Source organism: Lynx rufus, unplaced genomic scaffold, assembly GCF_022079265.1.
Source record: "Lynx rufus isolate CCGP_SWC_20201006 ecotype Redwood Valley unplaced genomic scaffold, mLynRuf1.p SCAF_5, whole genome shotgun sequence".
Taxonomy (NCBI): domain Eukaryota; kingdom Metazoa; phylum Chordata; class Mammalia; order Carnivora; family Felidae; genus Lynx; species Lynx rufus.
Window position 1 is genome coordinate 21,956,529 of NW_025814867.1, and position 27,115 is coordinate 21,983,643.

At 41.4% G+C, this 27,115-nt stretch overlaps 1 protein-coding gene across 1 annotated transcript in view; it reads right to left on the reverse strand.

Annotated features, from left to right (window-relative positions):
* Positions 1 to 27,115, reverse strand: part of KAT2B (lysine acetyltransferase 2B) — a 105,983-nt gene that overhangs the window by 27,463 nt on the left and 51,405 nt on the right. The window contains exons 4-9 of the mRNA XM_047100501.1: positions 24,540 to 24,632; positions 23,022 to 23,203; positions 15,164 to 15,355; positions 8,818 to 8,924; positions 4,827 to 4,952; positions 2,158 to 2,294 (exon numbers count right to left, since the gene is read on the reverse strand). Coding sequence (XP_046956457.1) covers positions 2,158 to 2,294; positions 4,827 to 4,952; positions 8,818 to 8,924; positions 15,164 to 15,355; positions 23,022 to 23,203; positions 24,540 to 24,632 — 837 coding nt within the window. The remainder of the gene's footprint in view (positions 1 to 2,157; positions 2,295 to 4,826; positions 4,953 to 8,817; positions 8,925 to 15,163; positions 15,356 to 23,021; positions 23,204 to 24,539; positions 24,633 to 27,115) is intronic.

Here is a 27,115-nt window from a genome sequence, read left to right on the forward strand (position 1 = left end):
TGCACGCCTATACGAGTCAACTCCAGTTCACTATCAAATCCACCCAACAAATCTGGAAATGTGTGATCACATCCACACGTCACAGCTGAAAAACCAAGCTGAACTAATCTGCGAAGGTACTAACTCCTTGAAAGACAAGTACAGAAAAGGTACTACAGTGTTAGAGTCCCAGGACTGGATATATCTAACAAGAAATGAGAAGAATAATCTTACAATGAGATCTTTCCCTTAAAACATTCCTGTTCTCTGAATTATCCTCAATACTATCAAACAAATATCTAAGGACACATGACAAATTAAAAATTGATGGAGCAGAGCCACGCTAAAAAAATTTTACAAGAGGGGCGCCTGGGTGGCGCAGTCGGTTAAGCGTCCGACTTCAGCCAGGTCACGATCTCGCGGTCCGTGAGTTCGAGCCCCGCGTCGGGCTCTGGGCTGATGGCTCAGAGCCTGGAGCCTGTTTCCCATTCTGTGTCTCCCTCTCTCTCTGCCCCTCCCCCGTTCATGCTCTGTCTCTCTCTGTCCCGAAAATGAATAAACATTGAAAAAAAAAAAAAATTTTACAAGATATTTTATAAGATAATCTCCAAGACATCTCTTCATTTCCTGGAAGCTGTCACAAATGTCTTAAACTGCCCTGCCCATGGATGCAATGTAATGGGATAACAGCAAAATTTTTACCAAAAATGCTTTACTTGAATCGAATCATGAATAAATAGACAAATCCAAAAGGGGTCATTATGGAAAACTAGGGAGCAGGATTCTTCAAAATGGAACTGCCATTTAAAAAAAAAACAAAAAACGGACGGGGGAACTGTTCTAGATTAAAGGAGACTAAAGAGATGAAGAGAAAGAACTAAACGCGATTCATGATCCCTGGCTGATCCTTGAACAACAGCAACAAATGTTATAAAGGACATAATATGGTTATATGGGGAATTCAGATATGGGCTCTCTATACATTAGGCCAAGGGTCAGACTTTCTTATAAAGGGGCCAGGTAACAAGTAGTTTAGGCTTTGTAGGTCCTACACCAGCTGTCTTAATTATTCAAATCTGCTCTTGTAGTGCAAGGCAGACATAGACAACATGTTTAAATTACAATTTATTTACAAAAACAGCCAGTGGGCTAGATTTGGCCTGTAGGCTGTAGTTTGCCAATCCATATATTAAAAACTGTTGTGAGGGGCGCCTGGGTGGCGCAGTCGGTTAAGCGTCCGACTTCAGCCAGGTCACGATCTCGCGGTCCGGGAGTTCGAGCCCCGCGTCGGGCTCTGGGCTGATGGCTCAGAGCCTGGAGCCTGTTTCCGATTCTGTGTCTCCCTCTCTCTCTCTGCCCCTCCCCCGTTCATGCTCTGTCTCTCTCTGTCCCAAAAATAAATAAACATTGAAAAAAAAAATTAAAAAAAAAAAAAAAAAACTGTTGTGACCTGGCTAAATTTTCTGAATGGTAGCTACACTGTGGTAATGTAAAGGAATAGTCTTTATCTTAAGAAATACAGGTAAAAATAGGGTGAAATGTTGTGACATCTATATTTAATTCTGAAATGGTTCCAAATGGTTCACAGGAGAGAGAGACAGAGGAAATGCAAATGTGGCATGTTAACAATTGGTGAATCTAAATAAAGAAACTAGGGGGGGTGGGGGGGGGCACCTGAGTGGCTCACTTGGTTAACTCTTGATTTTGGCTCAAGTCATGATCTCACAGTTCGTGAGTTTGAGCCCTGCACTGGACTCTGCTCTGACAGCACGGAGCCTGCTTGGGGTTCTCGCTCTGCCTCTCCCCTCTTGTGTTCTCTTTCTCTGTCTCTCAAAAAAATAAACTTAATAAAAAAAAATTAAATTGGAAAAACTATGAATCTCCATCACGAAATTTTTATAACATTTGTCAGGATTTAAATTTTTCAAGTTAAAGAGCTGAGGGAGGTGGGAACACCTTCAGCTGTGTGAGATTATTAGCATATTTCTCTGTGGTGTGATAATCCACCCAGGGGAACCACCTCTCCACCAGCTTTTCTTGCCCTCCACACCTTGACCACCTGGTTGAATGTAAACCAGGGTAACGTAACATGCTATCTCTCAGTGATACCACCCCCACTTCCAACAGTTGGAGACAGAAAAGGGCTACCAGCTGGCTGCTCTGGTTTACCCTGCTGACCTCTGGTCCAAGCATTGCTGCAGGGTCCGTGATGGTAGACATGACCTCGTCAATTAATTCCATTGGAATATCCCCCATAACCCGGGGTTTCTTGGCCTCCTCCAAGGCATGAGAGTCATTCATTTTCCTCTTTTCTCCTGTGATGATCAAAACAAAAGGGCAAACAATGGATGATCGTAAATACAAAGCAGATAATACGTGACAACTAATCCAACTAATTTTCTATTAACATTGATGGGCATGGAAGTCAACTCTCCATTTACCCAGGAAGGGGTGGCTGTGGAAGATGGAAAAGAGAAGGGAGGAGGTCCCAATAATCACCAACCACAGATACATTCAGAGTATTTTCTACTTTCTATGATAATTTTTTAACTTGCTATATGAGTTATGTGTTCATTTGCAAATGCAAGGGGTGATTTCAGTTATCACTGGTTATTAATCTCTAAATTTAGTCACTTTGTGGTCAAAGAACATGGTTCACATGATAACAAAACATCAAAAATTTCTGAAACTTACTTTAGAACCTAAAATATGACCAATTAATTGTAAATGTGTATTGTCTTCTTGAAAGTAATGTGTATTGTATGACTTTTAGGAGTAATGATCTCTGTATATCCATTAGAGTAAGCTTACTGATTATGTTTTCAGGGTTTCTGTATCTTTTTGATAGCTTTGTCTATTTGAACTATGAATTACTCAGAGATGTTGCTTCAAGCCTTCAACTATTGGTTGATTGGGTTGTTTCTCTTTCCAGTTCTGGCAATTTTCTTTTATGATGTACGCATGCGTGTATATGTATAGGTACGTGTATATTATGTATGACTATATATATTTGACCTATACTAATGAAATGTTTATTTTGCTAGAGAATTTAATTTTCTCATTATAAAATAACCCTCTTGGGGCACCCAGGTAGTTCAATCAGTTAAGGTTCCAACTCTTGGTTTGGGCTGAGGTCATGATCTCATGGTTTCATGAGTTCAATCCCCACGTCAGGCTCCGTGCTGACAGTGTGGAGCCTGCTGGGGATTCTCTCTCTCCCTCCCTCTCTTTCCGCCCCTCCCCCACTTGTGCTATCTCTGTCTCTCTCAAAATAAATAAATAAACTTTAAATAAATAAATAAATAAATAAATAAATCCCTCTTTATCTCTCACGATACTTTTTTGCCATAAAATGATACCCCACAAAGTGAGAAGGGCCATTCTTGACAAGTCACATGCTGGGAAAGGCCAGGCAAAGAGAACTTTTTCCCACTTTCTTCCTTAGATTACATGGTGGCTTGTTGGTTCTTTCTACTATCATGGCTGGTTTTTCCTCTTTTTTTTCCCCCGTCATAAAATGTCATAAATTTATTTTTACAATAAGTTTAAAATTTGTTTAGATGTTCAAATCTAATTATTCCTCACTTGTGAATCCCACTAGGCACATTTCCACACATCTTTAGTTAAAGGAGCAGAACAATGTAACGTATCTTGTCTGTATGAGATGCTTCCATAAACATTATGCCACTTATTAAATGGCTTTTGTTGAGTTCTTGTTATTATAATTCTTTTTTAGTTGTAAATGAGAATCTTTTCAGTCATTTGACCAACATGCCTCCAAATTCTATGATTCCCCAAAAAGTAATGCTTTGAACTATTTATTTTGTAGCCAAGGTTTATAATAACATGCCCCAAACTTGATAAATTGATGTTAGTGTCATTGTAAGAAAGTATCTGAGGCTACATCCAAGCTCACTGGCAAAGAGTTTCTGCATTGATGAGTGGCATCTCCCTTGGAAGTGAGAAAGTAAATGGTGGCACACATGTTAAATATGTGGTACTGCATTTAAAATTCTCTTCTTTCCTCTGGTCTGACACTTCTTTAATGTCAAGATTTGGTCATATCTTGACAAGATGTTAAGCCCATGGACAGAAGGACAACCTTCAAAACATTCTGTAACTAGGAAATGCCTTTAGGGTTAAGAGATGGTTTTGCCCACATGGCAGATTACATTAGCAGCCAAATTCTTTACCCTCCTGGTATCCACACTCTTGCCATGTGACTTTGTGGTTCTTCCTACAAAAGAAGTAAGAGTACATTTCTCCACCCCTTGAATCTGAGTTCGACCATGTAACTGGCTTTAGTTGACAAAATAAGGCAGGGGTGATGGTATACCAGTTCTGAGTCCAGGCTTCTAGAAACTGTATTTCTACTTGTTCTCTGGTACTTCTGCCATTGTCAGAAGGACATATTCTGCTCCAAGAAAAGCAGCCCAGTGATCCCAGGAGGAAGATGAGAAATATTTGGAACAGAGATGCTCCAGTTTAAGTGCTCTAGCCCAGAACAGAGCCCCCAGTCAATAGGTAGGCTCATGAGCAAGCCTAGCAAAGACTGACTGAATGAGGTTGGCTGAGATCAACAACCTACCAGGAAACACAGAATGAGTGAGCTATGATAATAAATGATTATGGCTTTAAGACTCTGCATTTTGGGTTGCTTTGTTGTTTAAGACTCTGCATTTGGGTCGCATTTTATAACTAACCAATTCAGCTCAAAGTGATTTCCAGCCATAAAAATCCTGGACATACACAATCTGTAGCTGGTCTAAATCTACCTTTTGCACTCCTGAGATAACAGGACTTCTATGGCAATCATTGCCCTCTCTTATGCCCCCTTACAAGCTTACCTGGGTTTGCCTCAAGCCCAGAAGAGCCTTTGCAGGAAGGACTGGTGCTCCCTCCATTAGGTTGCTCAAGGGAAGATGAGTTTGAATTATATGAAATGGTCCCAGCTACAGGAGGTGGACTGATAACTAGCCCCAAAAAGAAAAACAGGAATTAGGTGACTCCTTTCTTAAGCAATAAGGAACCACGTGCACATGCAACCATCCCATTCCTGCCCAACACCACAACAAAATCATCTTTAAAATAAGAGCCATGGAGGGACACCTGGCTGGCTTGGTCGATGGAGCATGTGACTCTTGATCTTGGGGTCATAAGTTCAAGCCCCACGTAGGGTGTAGAGATTACTTCAAAATAAAATCTTTTAAAAATGAATGAATTAATTAAAATAAAATAAGAGCCATGGAGCCAAAATGAACATAATAATAATAAATGAATCATTAAATAAATAAATAAGTGGGGAGAAGGTAAAGGTCTTCCTTATAGGAGAATACCAATAAATAAAAAGGAAGGAATCATGGATGTTAGGGGGTAAAAAAAAAAACACTTGACAGCCAGCATGTAATAATTGATTCAAGGAAGAATCACCTGTGCAGGCTAAACCTTGGGAGTATAATTTCGATGAAGACAGGCTAGTTTCAAAGTGTCTCTCTACAAAAATACTTCTTTATTGCAAAAGGAAAGATGGTTAACACTGCAGTGGAGAAACCATGTAAACACTATCATAGCCAAGTGATCAAGCTTATACCAACAATTAATGAGGGAGGCCAACATCATGTGCCTCCTGAGGTCAGACAAAAATTGCTATAAACCACAGGATTGTGATTAGAGGCAAAAATGGAAAATAGCCTATAGGTTAGGTAATAATATTGCATCAAGCTTAAATTCCTTACTTTGATAACTGTACTGCTGTTAAGTAAGAGAATGTCCTTGTTCTTGGGAGATATTCACTGCGCTCTGTAAAGGGGTATGAGGTTTGCAACTTTCAAATAGTTTAGAAAAAAAAAAGAAGGGAGGATGATAAACCAAGTATGGCAAAATGTTAACAAGTGGTGAATCTGGGCGAAGGATATAGAATATACCAGATTTCTTTGTCCTATTGTTATAACTTTTCTGTAAGTTTGAGAATATTTACAAATTAAAAAAACATCTTTTCTTTTCTTTTCTTTTATAAAAGCCATTGTCAGAAATAGGATATTGCTTTGCCAGTGTGCTGCTGATTTGTAGCTAGTGTGGTGAGAGCAGATGAAGAATACAGACATTTTCAGTGGCACTGGTCACGTACAGGACAGTATAGCAGTAAAGCCAGATGCCCAGAGAGAACGTTCAACTAAGTTTCAATGCAGCCACAGTTCGGTCCCCAGAGGACGTTCTGAACAGCCAAGAAAGTGATGGAGCAAGTTTACAGAGAGACACCATTCCACAGCACGGAGAATATACCAGAGTGCCAGGCCATATATATATATGTGTGTGTATATATACACACATACATATGGCTTTCCTTCCAGGAAACAGGCCTTCTGAATCTCAAAGTGCACTGGAGTGATTGCACACAAAGGGGAAGCTCTGGTTATTCTGAAGACATTTGAGTATCTTGCAAAACTTCAGAGCCATCATTACGAATGTCATTTATCACAGCTGCATAGATGTGCAGACATGCCAATTAAGTAGATGATTACACTCTTCTTTCCCCCCAGAGAACACACTGCAATTACAGTAAAAAAAAAAAAAAAAAGGAGAAGGCAGCCTGCTTCTGACAGCTTTGGGTAACACTGAAGAGGACAATGCAGTTCAACCGGGTTACAACCTCGGCCACACAAATAAATGTGGAACTCCCCGAGAGTCAGACACGACCTCTGCCTTCTCCATCCTGTGCGAAGACATAAAATGCGCTAGAAGCTGAACACACCAGGGAGGCATTCCGGGAGGGCAAGGATTAAGGGGAGTTTTCACAAAGAGGAATCCTCTCCGGAAGACCCTCCAGCAAAGAACTCAGCTGATCCTGCTGAAATGCTTTGGTGTCCTCCTGCCTGAAGGAGGAAACTGCTCTTCACTCACTCCTCCCACAAGCGTCTATCTGCCGGCACATTCACAGCACATGCTAGAAAGCCTGGCTCAAGGTCTGGCTGGCTCTTCATGGGGTGTAGTAGTTGAGGAATTTCACAGACTGGGCATGAAACCCAATTCCATCACTTAGGAGCTCTGGTTGTGGGCAACTTGGTGCTCCTTTCTGAGCTTCCATTTCTCATCTATGTAAAGGGGATAATAATACCAACTTCTCCGGGCTTGAGCTAATTCACTATGAAGCAGACTTCACAGGCAAGGACTTAATAGAAGTCTGTTATTATGATTGTGGCAAACAGCCTCTGACCACCACACTCACTGGAGACAGAAGACTTACAGAAAAAAAGTGGGGTTAGGACAGCACGAGGTAAGTGCTGCATGACACAGCGGTTCTCAAATACGGCTGCACATCAGAATCACCTGGGGAGCTTTTAAAATTCTCAATGTCCAGGCTAGACCAATTACAACACTCTTTTGGGAGAAGCCTCAGAAATCAATATTATTTTCAATCACAAGTGAGGCCACCACACAGCCAAGCTAGAAAACCAAAGATAAGATATATTCAAGGTTCTGTGAAAGTTTGGAAGAAAAGAGATGCAGTCCTTGCTGGAAGGCATGGGAGGAGCAAGGAGAGGGTTTGTGGGAGAGATGTTATTTGAAAACCAGATGAGATAAAGACAAAGTGAACAGCACAGGGACAGAGAGAGCAATACAGAGAACATGCCCAGTCACTACAGAGGATATGTCCGTAAATGCTAGAAACTGGGGTCTCTAAAAACAAGAATTCAAACAAAAAGGATTTGATCCAAACCAAAATACCTCATTCCCTAAGTACTCTGCTTTGTAGGGATTTAATTATATTTACATCCAAACTTAGGCGCTAGATGAGAAAAACATTATTAATCACCTTCTCAAATGCATTATGCTGAGTGAAAGAAGTCAGACTCAGAAAATGGTGTACCATATGATTCCATTCATATGACATTCTAGAAAAAGCAAACTCCAGGAACAAAAAACAAATCAGTGGTTGCCAAGGCTGGTGGTGGGGCAATGAACGAACTACAGAGGGTTGCAAGGGAATTTTCCGGGGTGAAGCAACTATTCTGTATTTTAATGGTACTGGTGGTTATTTAACTGCATGTGTTTGTCAAAATTCACAGAACCGTACAGTAAAGAAGGTGACTTTTACCGTTTGCAAAAAAGATTTTTTTTTGCTAGAGGCAAAAATACTATACACTGAGCTAGATGTACTAAAAACTCTAATATGGAAATTCTGCATTCTGCTTTCCCCACGGCCACATAGGAATGACTGCTTTGGAATCTCTTGCCAAACTTCTCCGAGTCTTCCTAGCGTCAAAGGCAGCAGTTCAGAGCCTCTCTCTGGGATCAGTGGGACTCTAGAAGTCACATGCCTTCTTCCGTCACAAAATACTAGCTGCTGCCACCCAAAGCAACGGCAAGGATGCTCTGGCCCCACTAGGAAGAACTTCACGACCTGAGACTCAAGATGGCTCTCCTCCACTCACCACCCTACCTTTATCCATGACAGTAACTTGCTGCACGAAACTGACATCACAGATTCCGAAACCAGACCAAGGCTTGATTCCTGGGCATATCTGGCCACTACTGACCAAGACTTTAAGTGTCTTTTTAAAAAGCCAGCATTTGACTACAGAGCTGAGCTGTACGGCATTTTACACCTCCTAATGTGCAAGCTAAGCAAACTCAATAGCACAAGGAGGGGTTGTTTTAACTGATTTGCACCTGCTCTCTTCATTAACCGAGATGCACATGTAAGATTTGCCAAGGTGTTACTTTTTGGCCGGCTCTGTTCTTCGATTTTTTGACAAAAAAAAAACCACAAATAAATGCAGAGTGAGCTGTGACTAACACATTCTGGTTGTTCTCTGATTTATGCAAAAAGAAATTTACCTGTTTGGATTCCTAGCTGGCTGGTTCTAGAAGAGGCTGAGAGAAAATCCTGATCCCAGATAGGAGAGTTTTGACTATAAACTTCTTCTTCTAACATGGATAGAAACCTAGACACAAGAGTGAAAGCAATAATAAGATCAAAATATATTACTAATATATTACTAGAAGGATGAAAACCCTAACCATTTATGGCAAGCACCCCAACATCAGCCTCTCACCTTCAACTCAGAAATACGATCGCGAATTATGACTCAAATGATGATCTGTGGGTGGGCCTGGTATATTCAAATAAAGAAATGCATTTCCACAAATTTATTCTCTTTTGATTCTGCACAGATTGACATAACATAGAATGCACAGAGCATACATCAGTAGGAATGCATTCCACTGAGCATTCCTCAGTGAGCCCCAGAGCAAGATTCCCACCATCTATGTAGCTGTCATTGTTCACCGCAAAACTAATATTTATTGAACGCTTGCCATGTGCCTGCACTGTTCTATGAACTTCTTATTGAATCCTCATACCAACCCAGTGAGTTACATATTTTATTTTTATTATCACACACATACTCTTACTACATGACAGACATTGTTCTACGTGGTTGATGTATTATTAACTCAGGTGCTCTCCTAACAAACCTATGAAATGGAACCCATTATTATACTCGTTTTACAGAAGAAAAACTTCAAGCAAAGAGATTAAACAACTGGTACAAAGTTCCACAACTAATAAACTGCAGGGCTAGGATTAGAATAAATGATTGAGGGGCACCTTGCTGGCTCAGTCAGAAGAGCATATGACTCTTGATCCAGGGGTTGTGAGTTCAAGCCCCACGTTAGGCACAGAGATTACTTAACAAAAATAAATAGTTAATTAAAAAAAATTTTTTTTTAAAAAGAACCAGGGTGCCTAGGTGGTTCAGTCAGTTAAGCATCTGACTTCGGCTCAGGTCATGCTCTTGTGGTTCATGAGTTCAAGCCCCACGTTGGGCTCTGACAATGTGCTGACAGCTTGGAGCCTGAAGCCCACTTCGGATTCTGTGTCTCCCTCTCTCTCTGCCCCTCCCCTGCTCGCACTCTGTCTCTCTCTTTCTCAAAAATAAACAAACATTTTTAAAAAAGAACCAGTGACTACTATGTTATACTTCCGGTCATATTATAAACCAAATGGATGAGACCTTGTTAGAAATACGGATAACCAAGCCCTACCTGGGCTTACTGAATTGAAGTCCATGAGAACAGGCCTGGGTAACCACATTTTGATAAGTACCTTAGACTTCTGTACACCAAAATTGAAGAACTATGATTTAACTACACACACAGATCTATACATCTGGTACTGAAGTACCTTCCTACAAGCCTCTTCTTGAGGCACATTCATTCTAGTGGAAGGATACAGAAAAGAGACTAAGAGCCTGGGCTCTAGAATCCATTTGCCAAGCTCAACACTTAATTTCTGTGACCCCTGGGACACATTCTTAATTTCCTCTTCCTCAGCTTCCTCTTCCATAAAACAGAAATATCAACAGTAATTCCTGTGCAGGGTAGTCGTGAGGGATACGCTGAGGTGCAGGTGCGAAATGGTGCCTGACCCCTAGTAAATGCTCCACTCATTCGTTCAACAAACACTGACCGAGTGTCTACCCAGCGCCAGATACTGTGTCAGATGCTGTTAGGACAGAGTGAACAGAACCACCACCTTGCCCTCCCGAAGTTCACACAGCAATCGTGTAACAAAGGTTGAATATGTAGAGTCTGCTCTCCTGTCTCTGAAATTCTGAAATCCACAAGCTCTTTAAAAAAAAGATCTTCCAGGGGTGCCGGGGTGGCCCAGTCGGTTAAGCCTCTGACTTCAGCTCAGGTCATGATTTCACAGTTCGTGAGTTGTCACCCCCCCATCTGTCTCTGTACGGAGCTTCAGATCCTCTCTCTCCCTCTCTCTCTGCCCCTCCCCTGCTCACTCTCACTCTCACAAATAAATAAACATAAAAAAAAAAAAAAAAAGATCTTCCATAACCCATCTGGCAACAATCTGACCCAAACAAACATAAAACTATTTATAATTTTTATAATTATAAATGGATTTGATTTAGGGGGATTGCCTGCATCCCTAAAGCCATGATATATAGTATGCGTTATTTTTAATTTTTTTCTGTTTATTTTTGAGAGGGAGAGGGGCGGGGAAGGGTTAGAGGGGGTTGGGGACACAGAATCCGAAGCAGGCTCCAGGCTCTGAGCTGTCAGCACAGAGCCTGAAGGGGGGGGCTCAAACTCACGAACGATGAGATCATGACCTGAGCCGAAGTTGGACACTTAACCGAATGAGTCACCCAGGTGCCCTAATAATATATGTGTTATATATTACCTTTACAAAATATTGTAAATTTGAACTGTGAAACATTAGTATCAAGATTTTGGATAACTGATCAAGGATCTATATCATCCTCCTCATCACCATCACTAAAAGTACCACTATTCTCATTTATCAATGACTGCAAAATTCTAAATGGTTTCAGGGATGGGAGAAGCTTGTTTTGTGTAAGTGAAAACAGATGGGGAAAGGTCCTAAGGGGTCTTTTTACTTGCTGCTCAGGTTAAATCTCAGATTTAAAAACAAACCACTTGAATGAACACCTACCTGCACTCGATAGTTTAATTCATGGTTTCTAGAAACTGCATGAGTCACTTCTACTTCCTAAGCAAGCCACCATTATCTTACGTTTTAAAACATTTTAGTGTGTTTCTTACCAATTATGGAAAGGCTGACAGCAACACATTCTGAGATCATTTTGATCTTGCTGATGAGAAAGAAGGTGCTTGAGGTCTTTTCCTCTTTTCCTACCTTACACAGCCCTCAAGATTTTCCCAACTGCCCTTCATCACAGAAGTAAATTTCCTTTCCTTTTCTAGGCTCTCTCTCTATCAGTAATTACATGGTCAGAACACTCTTCACAAAGCCCTCCAAAGACTCATCAAGGAATAATGCCATTAATAATTTAGGAAAAATAATTTTATATGCACATGTATGTGTGTTTTATGTATATACATAAATACATTTATTTCATTGTAATAAAGAACAGCCTCATGAAATGTCATGAGAAAGTGCTTGTTTTACGTATATATATATATAAACACACACACACAATATAAAATTGTATATAGAATAAAGAACACACTACATGGAGAAATAGAGAAATATCTAAAAACACTAAAAGTAGTTCAGAGTAGTAGGGCTATGGGGGAGTCATTTGCTTCTTTGTTCTCTCTTAATCAAATTTTCGTATTTTCATCAGCAGGTGCATTTATCACTTGTAGAATGAAATACAGACACTAAACATTTTTTTTTTAATTTTTTTTTCAACGTTTATTTATTTTTGGGACAGAGAGAGACAGAGCATGAACAGGGGAGGGGCAGAGAGAGAGGGAGACACAGAATCGGAAACAGGCTCCAGGCTCCGAGCCATCAGCCCAGAGCCCGACGCGGGGCTCGAACTCACGGACCGCGAGATCGTGACCTGGCTGAAGTCGGACGCTTAACCGACTGTGCCACCCAGGCGCCCCACTAAACATTTTTTAAACAACCGTGTAAGTAGGTGGATGGGAGGAGAGGCACGAGTTAAAGCCAAGTGGAAGAAAGGGCACATAGGAGGAGGACAACAAGGACGTAAGCCCCGCAAGTACACGTGAGAGCCACAGCCACCCCGCACAATGGCATGAAGCCAGTCACAGCTCTCAGTCTGAGACAGTGCCCAGGACCCACACAGCACCTCAAGCTTCAATATATATGATTCAGCTGTCAAGGCTGTGGGGATAAATCCCTACTGGGCCCAATGTTGTTATATTCAATGACAAGGGATTTCAAAGGAGAAGTGGGTGGTAGTTTTACCCTACCATTAGTAATAGAGAAGGAAAAAAAAAAAAAAAGCAGCACTGATTTTTTTAACTCAGTAGCAGAAGCACGCCAGAACTATGGGATAAAGGAACATAACACGTTATAATTAGCAAATATCTCCAAGAAGCAAGATGACTTTGCTATGGGGGAAAAATTGTTACTATGTTAGGTAATTAAAATTTCTCTTTAAGTATCGCAAAAGGTGGGGTAGGGGGAGGGTCCTCTTTGTTCCTTGGCTTGGAGACAGAGAATGACAACTGTAATCTGAAAGTGTAAAATGCTGCTTATGTGGCAAATGTAATAGAGAAATAAGAAAATTGCTTTAAATCCCTAAGGAAAGCTAAAAGGCAGCCACCGAATACACGAGTGTGCCCAGAGATCATAAGCCATTTAGGGGTAAACACCCAAACTCCAGTTTCAGTGGTGCTGAACCTTCTTTCCTGGAGAACGCCAAAGTGTTCGTGTCATGCCTGTCTCAGGTACCAGCTGCTTAATAATACATTGAAAATCACGAAGCTAGGGGCGCCTGGGTGGCGCAGTCGGTTAAGCGTCCGACTTCAGCCAGGTCACGATCTCGCGGTCCGTGAGTTCGAGCCCCGCGTCGGGCTCTGGGCTGATGGCTCAGAGCCTGGAGCCTGTTTCCGATTCTGTGCCTCCCTCTCTCTCTGCCCCTCGCCCGTTCATGCTCTGTCTCTCTCTGTCCCAAAAATAAAAATAAAACGTTGAAAAAAAAAAAAATTTTTAAATAAAAAAAGAAAATCACGAAGCTAGGATTTATGTACAAACATTGGGCATTCAGCTAAAGCTCATCAGAATTACCCATGATGCCCTCTACCCACGGCTCAAGATTTGTGTTACACTGCCAAGGAATTTTCAGTCAATTTCTATCAAAAAACCATTTCTGTGGTTGTTTTAGACCTAACTTATTCTTTAAAATTAAAGCTATGTTGGGGCACCTGGGTGGCTCAGTCGGTTGAGCATCTGACTTCAGCTCAGGTCATGATCTCATGGTTTGTGGGTTGGAGCCCCGTGTAGGGCTCTGTGCTGACAGCTCAGAGCCTGGAGCCTGCTTCGGATTCTGTGTCTCCCTCTCTCTCCACCCCTCCCCCACTCGTGCTCTGTCTCTCACACTCTCTCTCAAAAATAAACATTAAAAAAAATTTTTTTTAATTAAAGCTATCTTTCCTGAGAAACAAACTGGGTAATACAATAACTGTAACTTAATAAAAATCTAGTTTCCCTGCTAAAACAAGGTATTATCAGTCTTTGGTTAAAGAATATCTCCTTTCTCCATCTCTTCTCTACATGAGCAGTTCTTAATGGGCGGGGGAAGACAGACTCTATCATACCTAGAAAGTCCTTTCAAATTATACCTTCGACTTCCCCCACACCAAAGCGCTGCTCTGGGCAGAATGATGCCCCAGAATGAACCGTCTCACTCATGTCTTGCTGTCACTGCTCCATGACAAGTTGGCCACTGCATCCTCAGCCCCTCTCATGAGCAGTCAGCCTTTTAGCTTCAACTTTCGGTTCTTAGCACTGAAAATGCACTTCCAATGTCAATGTTACAGCACTGCAACTCCCTATGCCTTTGACACACTTCTTTCATTTGAAAAATACGTAAGTGATTATTTATATGTTGGAAGCTCTGGCAGGTACCGAAAGTAAGGTGCATAGGAGTCAGGCATATTCTCTAAAAAACTGAGTAGAGGGGCACCTGGGTGGCTCAGTTGGTTAAGCGTCTGACTTCGGCTGAGGTCATGATCTTGCGGTTCGTGGGTTCGAGGCCCACGTCAGGCTCTGTGCTGACAGCTTGCAACCTGCTTCAGATTCTGTGTCTCCCTCTCTCTCTGCCCCTTCCCTGCTCTCTCTCTCTCTCTCTCAAAAATAAACATTAAAAAAATTTTTTTAATAAAGAAAAAGAAACTGAGTAGAGAGGTACAAAGATCATTTTAAAGGAAGCCTCTCTACTCCTTTCCAGCCCACTGGTGGGGTCTAGTTTAGAGTGAGGGGGCAGGCCGACTGTGGCTGAGGCAGGAGTGATTCACCAGGTCTTAGAAAGGGTTAGAGATCTGGGATGGAAAAAAACCCAGCAAACTAAAGTTGTCCTGCACCACTTCTGAGTAGATGGAAACTGCTTCTACCACTCTCCCCCATGGTCCCCTAGCTTCCTGGCAGCTTCCCCATCCCGAGACCCAGACACAATGACTCGGGTGGGATGAGCTGGGGTTCAGGGAGCTACAACTGCCAGCAACACAGATTGCAGCTAATAACAGATGCGTTGTACAATTCCCAAGACGACTCACAAAGGGAGGTGAGAAGGAGAGGGTCCCTTCTGCCTCCTCCCTGGGACGCTTTTGCTATCATTCCTGACCTCGTGGCTGATACAGGCTTTGGAACATGTGCATCGATCTCAAGCTCCAGGATCAAAGACCTGCAGGAGTGCTCTCTTACTTTGGGAAGTGGGTGAGGATTAGAGTTCGTTTCTCAAGTGGCAGTTTGTCTTTTTCCTGCCTCGCCTGCTCCAGGAGTTGTCGTCTCATAACTGTGAAGACTGAGCGCAGCAGTGTTCTCCCAAACACCTGGGTGGTTTCATACCGAGGTAGACTGTCACAGAACTGGGGCACGTTGCAGTAACACAGCCACCTGTGGTCAGAGGAGACAAGCACCATCAATATCCCTTCAACATCCCAGATGATCTGAAATATCCAAGCATGGTGACTCTCACACCACTAACCACAGGGGAAGAAACTAGGTCAGTATCACTGCCAGCTAATGGAACTTGAAGTCAGATTCGCTCGCCCCGATATAAGCAGTTGGGTCCAGTTCGAGGACAACCATTCTATTCTGCAACATCGCGTGGTGAGTCCTGTAGTCAGACACACCTGGGGTCAAATCCTTGCTTTGCCACTTAACGGGCTGCTTGACTTGGAGAATTTAATTATGTTTTTAAGTCTCCATCTCCTCATCTGTAGAATGGGGACAGCAATAATACCTACTTTGTTGGGTGATCACGAGCATTATATGAGATACCATATGGAAAGTGCACAGTGCAACTTGAGTTTCTGGTACGTAAATGGTAATTTAAATAAAAAGAAGAAATTAAGAAGAGGAAACTGAAGAAGTCCCATTTGTGAAAGATGAGAATTCCACCATCTAGTTCTCTGAGTAAAATTTAAAATGCCTACACAGCACTCACATACCCCCAAAGCCTTGGTGGGAAGATAAAGATCTTCAAGACTATTCAAAACTCAGTCAAAACACAGGAAGTAATGAGCTCCCACCATCTGTCGCTAAGGTGCATTTTCAATGACTCAGTCTCAAACTTAAAAATGCACTTTGGCATTGCAAAAGCTGGATGTGTGCCCAGGCCCAGAGGGAAACCAGGGGCTTTCTTGAGATCAGACCACAGTTCTGGGGTACACTGGCTGTGTAGGGCATACAATGTGGAAAGCTCACTCACCCAAGAGAAGCTAGAGAATGCAAGTTTATTCAACACCAGCCCTCTTTCTTTACGGTCTCCCAGGATGCAAGGTCTCAAATTCCCAGGACCCAGCAACACAAATGTACAGTGGGGGTCAGGGGGTGGCACCAGACCAGGGGTTAGAAGCTTCGTTGCACAGATCTTCATTCCTTGGTAGCAGATCCAAATATCTCTTTCCAGGGCAGGACCTGCTTTCCAAAAATTAACACCCCTCCTCTCTGTGTGCCTTCCTGATCTCCTTTAAAGTGGGAGGGAAGGCTGGCTCTAATGAGCCCAAACTGGTACTGGAAAGCTCCCAATGAACTTTCAAACCCTTAATAAAGAGTGGAATAATAGTGGTTACCTAACTTTTGTTGGTTTTTTTATCTCACTCTGTATGACTTCATACTTCCCCTGTGCGTGGTGGTGATGGCAGTGGTTCATCTTTGGGAAAGAAAACTTTCGTTACTGTTAGTTCACCTGCCTAAATTTAAACCTGACCTTAAAATCCTGCTACCATGTCTTCTCTTCTCTCGGCTTTTCTGTCTTAATTAACACCCAAATGTCACTTTGTTGGTTACAATTCCAAAATGGGCCTCTTACGTGTTGATCTTGTCAAATCACAAACAGTGGGGCGCCTGGGTGGCGCAGTCGGTTAAGCGTCCGACTTCAGCCAGGTCACGATCTCGCCCGCGTCGGGCTCTGGGCTGATGGCTCAGAGCCTGGAGCCTGTTTCCGATTCTGTGTCTCCCTCTCTCTCTGCCCCTCCCCTGTTCATGCTCTGTCTCTCTCTGTCCCGAAAATAAATAAACGTTGAAAAAAAAAAAATTAAAAAAAAAAAATCACAGTGACCTCGGTAGCAGAAAGGCCAGGAAGCGCATCTATGTTGTGCTGCCTAAGGCACTGCACACAGAACTGGATCACCTTCAAGGCTAGTCTGCTGGGTATTAGTCCATGGCCACTTAATGACGTTCTAAGATATTCAGGGCTGAAGGGAGGCCAGCCGCCAAGTGGCTAATCACGAAACGACAAATGTTAAGAGTTAAACAGTTTACAGACCTTAATAATCAGAAATTCGGTTTCATGAGACTTAGGCCATCACAAGACTATCAGTAAGACTTAATATTAAAAATATGTCCAATTTTCTGCAATGGAAGACAGAAGACTCTCAGAATTTAGACCAGTACTGTCCAAAACAGTGGTTTATACTGACACTGTGCAGATACAGTAGCCATTGGCCACACGTAAGTACTGAACACCTGAAATGTGGCTAGGACAACTGAGAAGCTTAATTTGTAATGTCATTTAATCAATTTAAAATTTACTTTTAGTGTGAAATATTTTTCCATGAAATATAACTTTATTGCTTTGGTAGGACTCCACTGAGCTTTCACCATTTTAAATTGAGTGAATGAATTGAGATGTGCCGTAGGTATAGAATACACGTTGGATTTCAAAGACAGCACAAGAGAAGATAAAAATATATCATTAATAATTTTTCACGTCGATTACACAGTGCAGTAATATTTATACATTAGGTAAAATAAAGCATTATTGAAATTAATGTCCTGTGCCTATTTACTCTTTAAAACGTTAACTACTGGAACATTTTAAATTACATTTGCAGCTCACATTATGTATCTATGGGAGGTGCTGATTTTGAGTCTACAGAGCATTTCCATCTGTGAAGGGGTCACAGATGTCTGAGACTCTACTTAAAAATGATGTTACTTCTGCTACAGCAATGGTAGGTTTTAAATATCACCATAAAATCATGAAGTGTTATAAAGAAGGGCGTAACAGGCCATGCAATCTTCCCAGGGTAGAGGAAGGCAGCACAGACCATTATCGTCTAGTAAAATGTTTCAAGTAACGGACTTCCATCCATTTCTTCTAAGAAGCATTTTATAGACCATAGTTTATGCTTTTTAGCTTTGTTTTGTTTTTGCTTCCAAGATTAATATTATTTTATAAATCTGTCGAGTTCACAGCATGATAAGAGAGAGTCTGAGTCAACGTGTGGTGTTTTAGTGCTGTTTTAACAAATGACATCGTCATCGCGCATGGTGGGATGAAAAGAAGAAATGGGAATTTGTGTGCATCTCTGCACACACACTCCTCCAAACACTTAACTGTAAGAAAAGATTTTACCTAAATGACTGGTGTCAGGTCATCTAAGAAGTAATGACAGGGATACGGTCCATTCATTTTTGCATGCCTAATAAGAATGGCATGTGTGGGGCGCCTGGGTGGCGCAGTCGGTTAAGCGTCCGACTTCAGCCAGGTCACGATCTCGCGGTCCAGGAGTTCGAGCCCCGCGTCGGGCTCTGGGCTGATGGCTCAGAGCCTGGAGCCTGTTTCCGATTCTGTGTCTCCCTCTCTCTCTGCCCCTCCCCCGTTCATGCTCTGTCTCTCTCTGTCCCAAAAATAAATAAACGTTGAAAAAAAAATTAAAAAAAAAAATGGCATGTGTGTGCAATTTACTGGTAGTTCAAATAACTCTCTCAGATTTTTGACACCATTATGATGCTTTGCAACCACCTTGCTTTCTTCAAAATGTGAACAGAACTATGGAACTTGAACACAGAAGACCACGCCGCCCTACTTACTGGCGTGAAAATCCTAAGGTTTGTAGGAATCCTGTGATCTCTTCTAGTGCACCTGAACTAAAGGCTAGGGTCTCCTCTCACCTCATCCACTTTCTCTCCATGCCTCCTGATACTGTCCTAGATGTACATGCCTGATGATGAACGCTCAGTAACACACAACAATGGTTACGTAAAAAAATCAACTTAGTTATATCAAACTTGCTCTGTATTCCTACAAAACATCTCCCCATATGTGAAATCTGAGAAACACAACAAATGAACATAAGGGAAGGGAAGGAAAAATAAGATAAAGACTGAGAGGGAGGTAAACCATAAGAGACTCTAGATGATAGAGAACAAACTGGAGGGAGGTGGGTGGGAAGGATGGGCTAAATGAGTGATGGGCATTAAGGACAGCACTTGTTGGGATGAGCACTGGGTGTTATATGTAAGTGTTGAATCACTGGGGTCTATTCCTGAAGCCAAGACTACACTATATGTTAACTAACTTAAATTTAAATTAAAAAAAAAAAAAATCTCCCCAATATGGGATGACCGTTATCAACTTTCAGACAGTCTGCACAACTTAGCATCTAAGAGTAAATATTTGCCACTTCCAACAGCAGATTGTTTGTCAGATGTATTTTAAGAAGTCACATTTCTCTGACACTTTATTTTCAGGTTATTTCTTCATGAAACCATATTAGTGCACCATCATGAAATTCAGGGAACTTCAAAATACTTGTTCAGAGTTTTTTTTTTTTTCCCCTAAAACCACAGTGATTTCTGGGGGATATATATTGCTATTATTAAGTATATGTTAACATTACTGTGTCATATTTTCAATATATAAAAGTTTTCTTTCAGGAAGTTTTCTTTCATTTTCTTTCATTTTCAGGATCCAGTCTCTTCCACAGAGAATCCTGTATCACCCCACCTCCGTGCTGACGTACAAGCTCCAAGAAGTGTTCAACCGCTTTGCTCTGATTGCTACAAATGCTGTAAATTATATGTGGAACCAGCATGACAGGTCCTGAGGCTCACTTACACATCAAGATAAAGCCTGGTGGTGCCTGCAGCCTGTAATATTACCCATTTTCGAGAAGATTATATCAAGGAGACACCACGTTGTAGTGGCGTGTGGTTTATTAAAATCCTAAGTGGTCATGACAGTGAGGTTTTACTCTGAAACAATTACTGATTCTCATAATTTTCACAGGTTGTTTCTCTCTACTTCCCTTTCTTCGTCAACATGGCGTGACAGTGGGCAAGTGGGGGAGGTGAGTGTTGTCTACCTTCGTTTCCTTATTTATTATTAACAGAGGCTCTTGGTCTACATTCCACCTAGAAATCAGCAGGTTTCAGAACTCATCAGGGTGTATTCATTCCAGACTCTCAGCAGGTTTCTTTTCACCATTGTCAGACTCCACTCTTCTGCCTTCAGCCCTTGGCTCAGGATACTGGGCTGGAAAGGAATCTGCGGCTATCTTTCTATTCCCTATGATGCTGGCTTCTTAAGTCGTATTCAAATAACTATCCTTCTATTCCCTATGATGTTGGCTTCTTAAGTCGTATTCAAATAACGACACTCTCATTAAGTTGTACGTGCTCTAGCTTAAGAGTCCCACGCTGGCAGTGGCTGAGTTTTAGAGAATAACGTGTGTGGGAGGAAAATGATGACTAGGCATCTCCCCAGTGCCTGTTCTGTGTGCCAGACGCTACACACAACACTCAGTACTCATGAGGCTCGGACAGAGGAAGAAACTGAAGGTCAAGGAGGTGAAGTGACTGGTTTAAAGCACACAGAATTAGCGAGAAATGGAGCTAGGATTCATACCCACTGTTCATTTCAAAGCTCCATCTCTAACTTTACTACTCCTTAAGTATTATTTGTAAGTGCCACCCATTTCTGGGTAATTTCCAAGTGCTACATAGTATCTTTACAGTTTTCTAAAATACACTAATATCTCCATGCTGCTTCACATTTAATTCTTCTTGATGAAACACTTTTTCCTCTGTTAGCAGTGGTAAATACTTTCAGGGGTCTGCCTTTGGCAAATATTCAACTTTCCAATCGTTAACAGGCAGGTTTAAGACAAAGATAGATAAGACAGATGATAGATAGATAGATAGATAGATAGATAGATAGATTTTTTAAAGTAATCTTTATACCCAACATGGGACTCAAACTCATAAACCCAAGATCAAGAGTCACATGCTCTACTGACTGAGCCAGTCAGGTGTCCCTATATTTTTGATAGATGTGTTTTCTCAACTCTTATTATAAATGACAGTTAAGACACTATAGGACCTATTGTTCATGCAAAATTCTGAAATGAAGGTATAGAAATAAAGACATAATTTTTAAAAAATTGATGTTAGGCACCTAGGTGGCTCAGTTGGTTAGGCATCTGACTTTGGCTCAGGTCATGATCTCACGGTTCATGAACTCGGACCCCGTGTTGGGTCAGCTTGAGCCCCACTTCAGGTGAGCCCCACTTCTCTCTCTCTGACCCTCATGGGATTCTCTCTCTCTCTCCTTCTCTCTCTGCCCCTCCTCACTCACTTGTGCCCTCTCTCAAAAAAAAAAAAAAAAAAAATTGGTGTCGAAGATATCTGTAATTCTCATAAAAGTCAATTACTAAGAGGAAATACTTTATAACTCAAATTATATCTATTGTAAAAGAAGGGAGGACAGAGAAAAGGGGATATTACTCATGAATATCAGGTCAATGATCTGAGAGGAAAGCTTATCTCATTCCTACATGTCATCTGCTATTATAGAAAATAATCTAGGTAGAAGTGCTCTTTGCACTATCAAAAAACATTGCCTACTCTAAGTCAGGAATACCTCTTGAACCAGGCTTGATGTGTCTATAAAATATAAGAGGGAGTCAGGAGCCTCAGTAGGTAGAGCATACGACTCACCATCTCTAGGTCATGAGTTCGAGCCCCATGTTGGGTACAGAGATTACTTAAATAAATAATTAAACTATAAAAGGGGGAAAGTACAAAAAGGTAAATAAAATGGATAATTCAAGTCACTCTCTTACTTAAATGAAAATAAATGTAGTCATCCTGTTTTGTGTGGCCCATGTTTAAGATTTTTTTTAAGTTAATTCTATTATTCTGCAATTCATAAACAATAAAAACAAATTCCCACATTAAGGAGAAAATGTGCAATCCAGGAACATTTGCACAGTCTGATGTCAACCAACAGGGAAACGGATGGGTTAATTATAGTACATCAACCCAACAGACTATAGTGTAACCAGTAAAATATTTGATATGATGTTAAGTAGGGAGACATAAAGGATGCAAATTCTATATATTTTTTCATTCTAACTAATATAAAATATTATTTAAAGGGCAAAGACTGGAAGACAACTTGTATAATGATATTAGTTCCATCATGGTTCTGGGACTAGGGTGATCATTCCTTCTTTATAAAAATTCTTTACCACTATTATACTCACGGTCATTGTTCTTTTGTTTTGTTTTTTTAAATGATTGAGGTTTCTATATAATAATTACGGAGTCATAGTATGGTTATCTAGATCACTGATGTTCAATAGAAATATAATGCAAGCCACATAACTGATTTAAAATTTTCCAGCAATCTGATTGAAAAGGTAAAAATAAACAGATGAAATTAACTTTAAAATATCTTCTTTAATCGAATATATCCAAAATATTATCATTTCAATATGTAATCAGTACTCATGAGGGGCGCTTGGGTGGCTCAGTCAGTTAAACTTCGGACTCCTGATGTCAGCACAGGTCGTGAGCTCACGGTTTGTGGATTAGAGCCCCGCACTGGGCTCTGCACTGTGGGCACAAGTCTGTTTGGAATTCTCTCTCTCCCTCTCTGCCCCTCCCCCGTGCACTCTCTCCTTCTGTCTCTCTCTCTCAAAATAAGTGTAGTTTAAAAAAAAGTTCTCATGAAATATTTTACATTTTTTTTAATTTCCTATTTTTTGTATAATCTTAGAAATCTCAATGCTAGCCATATTTCAAGTGCTCAGTAGCTCCATGTAGCCATCAACTATCATACTGGATAGTATAGGACTAGGTGGTTTGGATCTCTCACCCCCCAAAATATCGTGATATTAATAAAAAGCTACATTCTAGAAACATTCTCTCTGAATTGATGGATTACCACAGTAACTGGGCAACCCTCGGCTCACAGACACAGGCAGCAATTTTATGTCTGCAACAGGCTCTACAAGGGCCAAGGGAAAGGAACTGATCGTCTGATTACCTTGTGTAGTTCTCTTTGTATCCAGAAATATCATCATTGGGAGATCTCAGTCTTCGTTGAGACGGTGCCTCCAGATGCCAATAGTTGATGCGGTTTAGGAACATTTTTGCCAACTCAACTATCGTTTGCCTTTCTTTGGCTGGCAGGTGACTAAACTTGTACTGCACAAAGTTATTCACACCCTTAAAAGGAGGGAAGGCCATTTATTCATACAGTTATGCGAGCATACTAATTCTGAACACCCACACAGCACCATTGACGGTTATTAGCAAGAGAACAGACACTTCTCTACTCACAAAGCCTCTTCCTTTTCCCTATTAGAAAACAGGAATGCCCAGAGGGAACTGCACCACAGATCACAGTGGATGAAAAGCGACAAGACAGCGAAGCTGTGAGTTGCTATTCTGTGCCTGCTGCAATCCTCAAGCGTCACAGAAAATCAAACTCACAGACTGAAAAGGTCAAAACCTTTCAAATGATAAAATAGGACTATTTTGTAAACTAATTCTTCCTGCACTAACCACATAGATTATATACGATGAGGTTCTTGGATAAACATTATGTTTTTGCATTACCAAAATGTGAATCCAAAGGCCACCAGCACGTCTTCCATTGAACTAAACCAACAGAATTTAAACTCTTTACTATCACTTTTTTTGGCAAGCTTACCAAGGGGGAAAAAATTCTTATTCAGAATTATGAGCTTTTAAAAGAATCTGTGGATTCATTTAATCTTTCTGCAGAACACTCCCTTCTAATCTAATTTCAAATAAAAGAACAATGAATTCTTGTTTAACAGAGTTTGGAGACAAAATAAAATTTCTTCTACTGAAAACTGATAAAAATACATTTATTTGTACTAGGGACTCTGATGTCCTATCTTCTGTAATCATTCTCGTTAAGAAATTCAGTCAAGAGAATCTAAGATTTATTTAGCCAAACAATGATAGGCTAAAAAATGACTCTGATGAGGAATAGAACACCTCACAGAGAAAGTCTATCCATGTCAACAGATTCCCCAAGTAAACCAGTTTCTTTCCAGGAATCATAATGTAACAGAAAGTCAATTTCTGGATGCAAAATCTCATTTCCTATTTGTGCTTTTTGCTTGACTTACAATGTTTTTGACAATGCTCCTGAATTCCCTCACCTCAACAGGCTTTTTCAGATAGTGCCAAATAAGAGGACAAAGACTTAATTTTAAAACATCAACACCAAAACAGAGCACATTCCGTGTGTTCTTGTGAACTACATGTTCTTAATTTTTTTCTTCCCCAAACACACAGTGAATTCTGAGTATACAGCAACCATAAAAGACAAAAGCTAGATCATTTATTAAATTAAATATTCACTTGTGATGCAAAGGGTCCAAAACAATTTCTCCATACTCATCTCTAAGCATCTCTAAGCTGGGTATAGAGGATGGAAGGAAGACGCATGTAAAAATGCAAAGAAGATTAGGTTTGTTCAGCCTTAGAGCAATAAAAAAGAGCTTCTCTCTCTTTTTTTTCTTTTTACCTGTTCAATACTAGGTTTTTCAAATGGGGGTTTCTTCTCCAAAGAGCCTTCAACCACAGGTTTTCCTCTTTGTAAAATAGACTTTCTCAAGAGCTGCAAAAAAAAAAAAAATCATTAAGAAAAAGAAAATCAGTGTCTCTCTCTCTCTCACACACACACACACACACACAGACACATACATAGCCTCTGAAGGGAAGTAACCATATTCTAATTATCTTAACTACATGTAAATAAATCCTTAAATCAGTAAAAATGGGTGACTACCAGGTAACCCAAATTTGCCTTCACACCCATGACCAGAGCTATGAGAAACTAAGACCCCTTTCATGTTCTGTGCAGACTAGCACAGCAGCAGTAGCCACCGGGACTCTCTCTCCAACTCATTTCCCTTCTCCCCACCATTTCCAGATTCCACTGACCCAGAGGCCTGGTGTGCAACACGCACATTTTGCACATGCCCACCTAGGCCAATGCAGGTGCGCTCAAGAGGGTTTTATTTAACCCCCTGAAAGGCAGAGATCCATTCTGCACAAGTATGGCCAGGGGAGAGGGATGTCTGTAGCTCCCATATGTCGTATGCATCATCTAGAGCCCAGGCCCTTCGGGAAGGAATTCTCTAAGGCTCTCAATTGGCAACTTTCACTGCTGCGGTCTTTTCTCATTTCCTTTCCATCCATAGAATGCAGGCCAAGTGTTCTGGCATCTCAATGCCCACAAAACAAAACACTGCTCTTAATCCTTGCCACTGGAATTTAAAGCCCTCAAAGAGCAAATATCAGAGAGAAAAGGGAACACAGAGTCACTAATCAAGACCTAATTTGAAAATAAATTTGGTACTGAAATCCTTTACTTTCAACCTTTGCTTGAATCTTTCATAACATTTACATGGGGGCCGGTCATCACATGACCACACATTTAAGTTAAATCTTTCCCTCCTTTCTCCATTTACTGCCTCTTCAGTGGAAACAAAACACAGCAACCATTCTCCCAGGAGTTAATGGAAACGGACAAATGGCCAAGGTTGAGGATCACCATGTGCTCCCCCGGGCCATGTTTTGCAAGGGCCTCAATTCCTTCTAGGGGTGCCAATACATTATTAGCATGGGACATTCATTGATCTTTTCAAGGAATTATGCCCATTTTTACAAAAATAAGTATGCAAAAATAAGTCACTATATCTGTTTCTAAGGACACGGAAAGCTTGATCATAAAATCTAAATACAAATAAATTCCCGCTGCCTACTTTTTTTACCCAGTTAAAATAAGACCTCTTGGGAACTTGGTCCACTAGGGGTTTCAAAACGGAGATAAACTAACAGGTTGGGGAGTGGCTGAATCTCAGTTTCTTCATCTACAAAAGGACAGAGCTGGGATAAGTGGGCCCATGAAAGACATTTAATGCCAGCATCAAGCATTTGCATCCTTACTTCTGCCAGGCACTCTTCACAGTTCTTTACAGGTCTTATCTCCTGGAATGCGCATAACAACCTTTTGAGGCAGGTGCTGTTACTGTCTGTACTTTACAGATAAGGACACAGGGAGAATGACCCGCCCAATGTCACATTTCCAATGTGATGGACCCAGGGTTCAAACCCAGACAGTGGACTTCCAGAGCCACATTAACAGGGTCGAGATACACCCAGCTTTACGAGGCAGCTTTTCACTGGGTTTATCTTCAACATCTAAGCCCGAGGTTTTTAAGATGTTACACAAATGTGTAATACATTTCATTTTAATTTAATTATTGAGACATAAGACACAGGAACTGCCTTTCAAAAGCTAAGGCATGGGTGATTTATTACTTATTTGCCCAAAAAAGGACTCTGGGGGAAGTGGGGGAGAATGCTGAATAGTTGAGGTTTCGTTCCCATGGGCCAACATATTTGCACTGTTGAAGACGAGGGAGGTGAGAGAGAGAAAACGTACTTCAAAGCAGAGCAATGCTTTCTGGCCTATTTGGTTAGTTATAAAGGGAATCGAGAGGAGGCTGGCAGGATGGAAACCTTGACACCACCTTCACTTCCAGCCGGCGGTGGGGGCTGCCAGGGCACTTCGTTCCAAGACAAATAATAGCAGCAGTCATGCAGACGTTGTTTTTCTTCGACGAAGATCTTTTTCCAAAGAAGCTCTAAACAGCATGACCCTGCCAGGCTTCAATCTGGATGACTCAGGCTTCATAGCCATGTCAACAAGTTGTCACCTGGAGTAGCCTAGTGCCTGCTAATGGTAGTGGGGGATTCAGTGGTTTGTCCTCTTTCTGCCCACCCTGCTCCTCTCTCTCTCTCTCTCTCTCTCTCTCTCTCTCTCTCTGTCTCTCTCTCTCTCTCTGTCTCTCTGTCTCTGTCTCTCTCTGTGTCTCCTCTCCCTCACCTCCCATTAACCTTTTTAGAACTAATATCCCCTAGGGGTGCCTGGGTGGCTCAGTTGGTTGAGGGTCCGACTTCGGCTCAGGTCACCATCTCAAGCCCCATGTCGGGCTCTGTGCTGACAGCTCAGAGCCTGGAGCCTGCTTCAGATTCTGTGTCTCCCTCTCTCTCTGCCCCTCCCCTACTTGTGCTCTGTCTCTCTATCAAAAA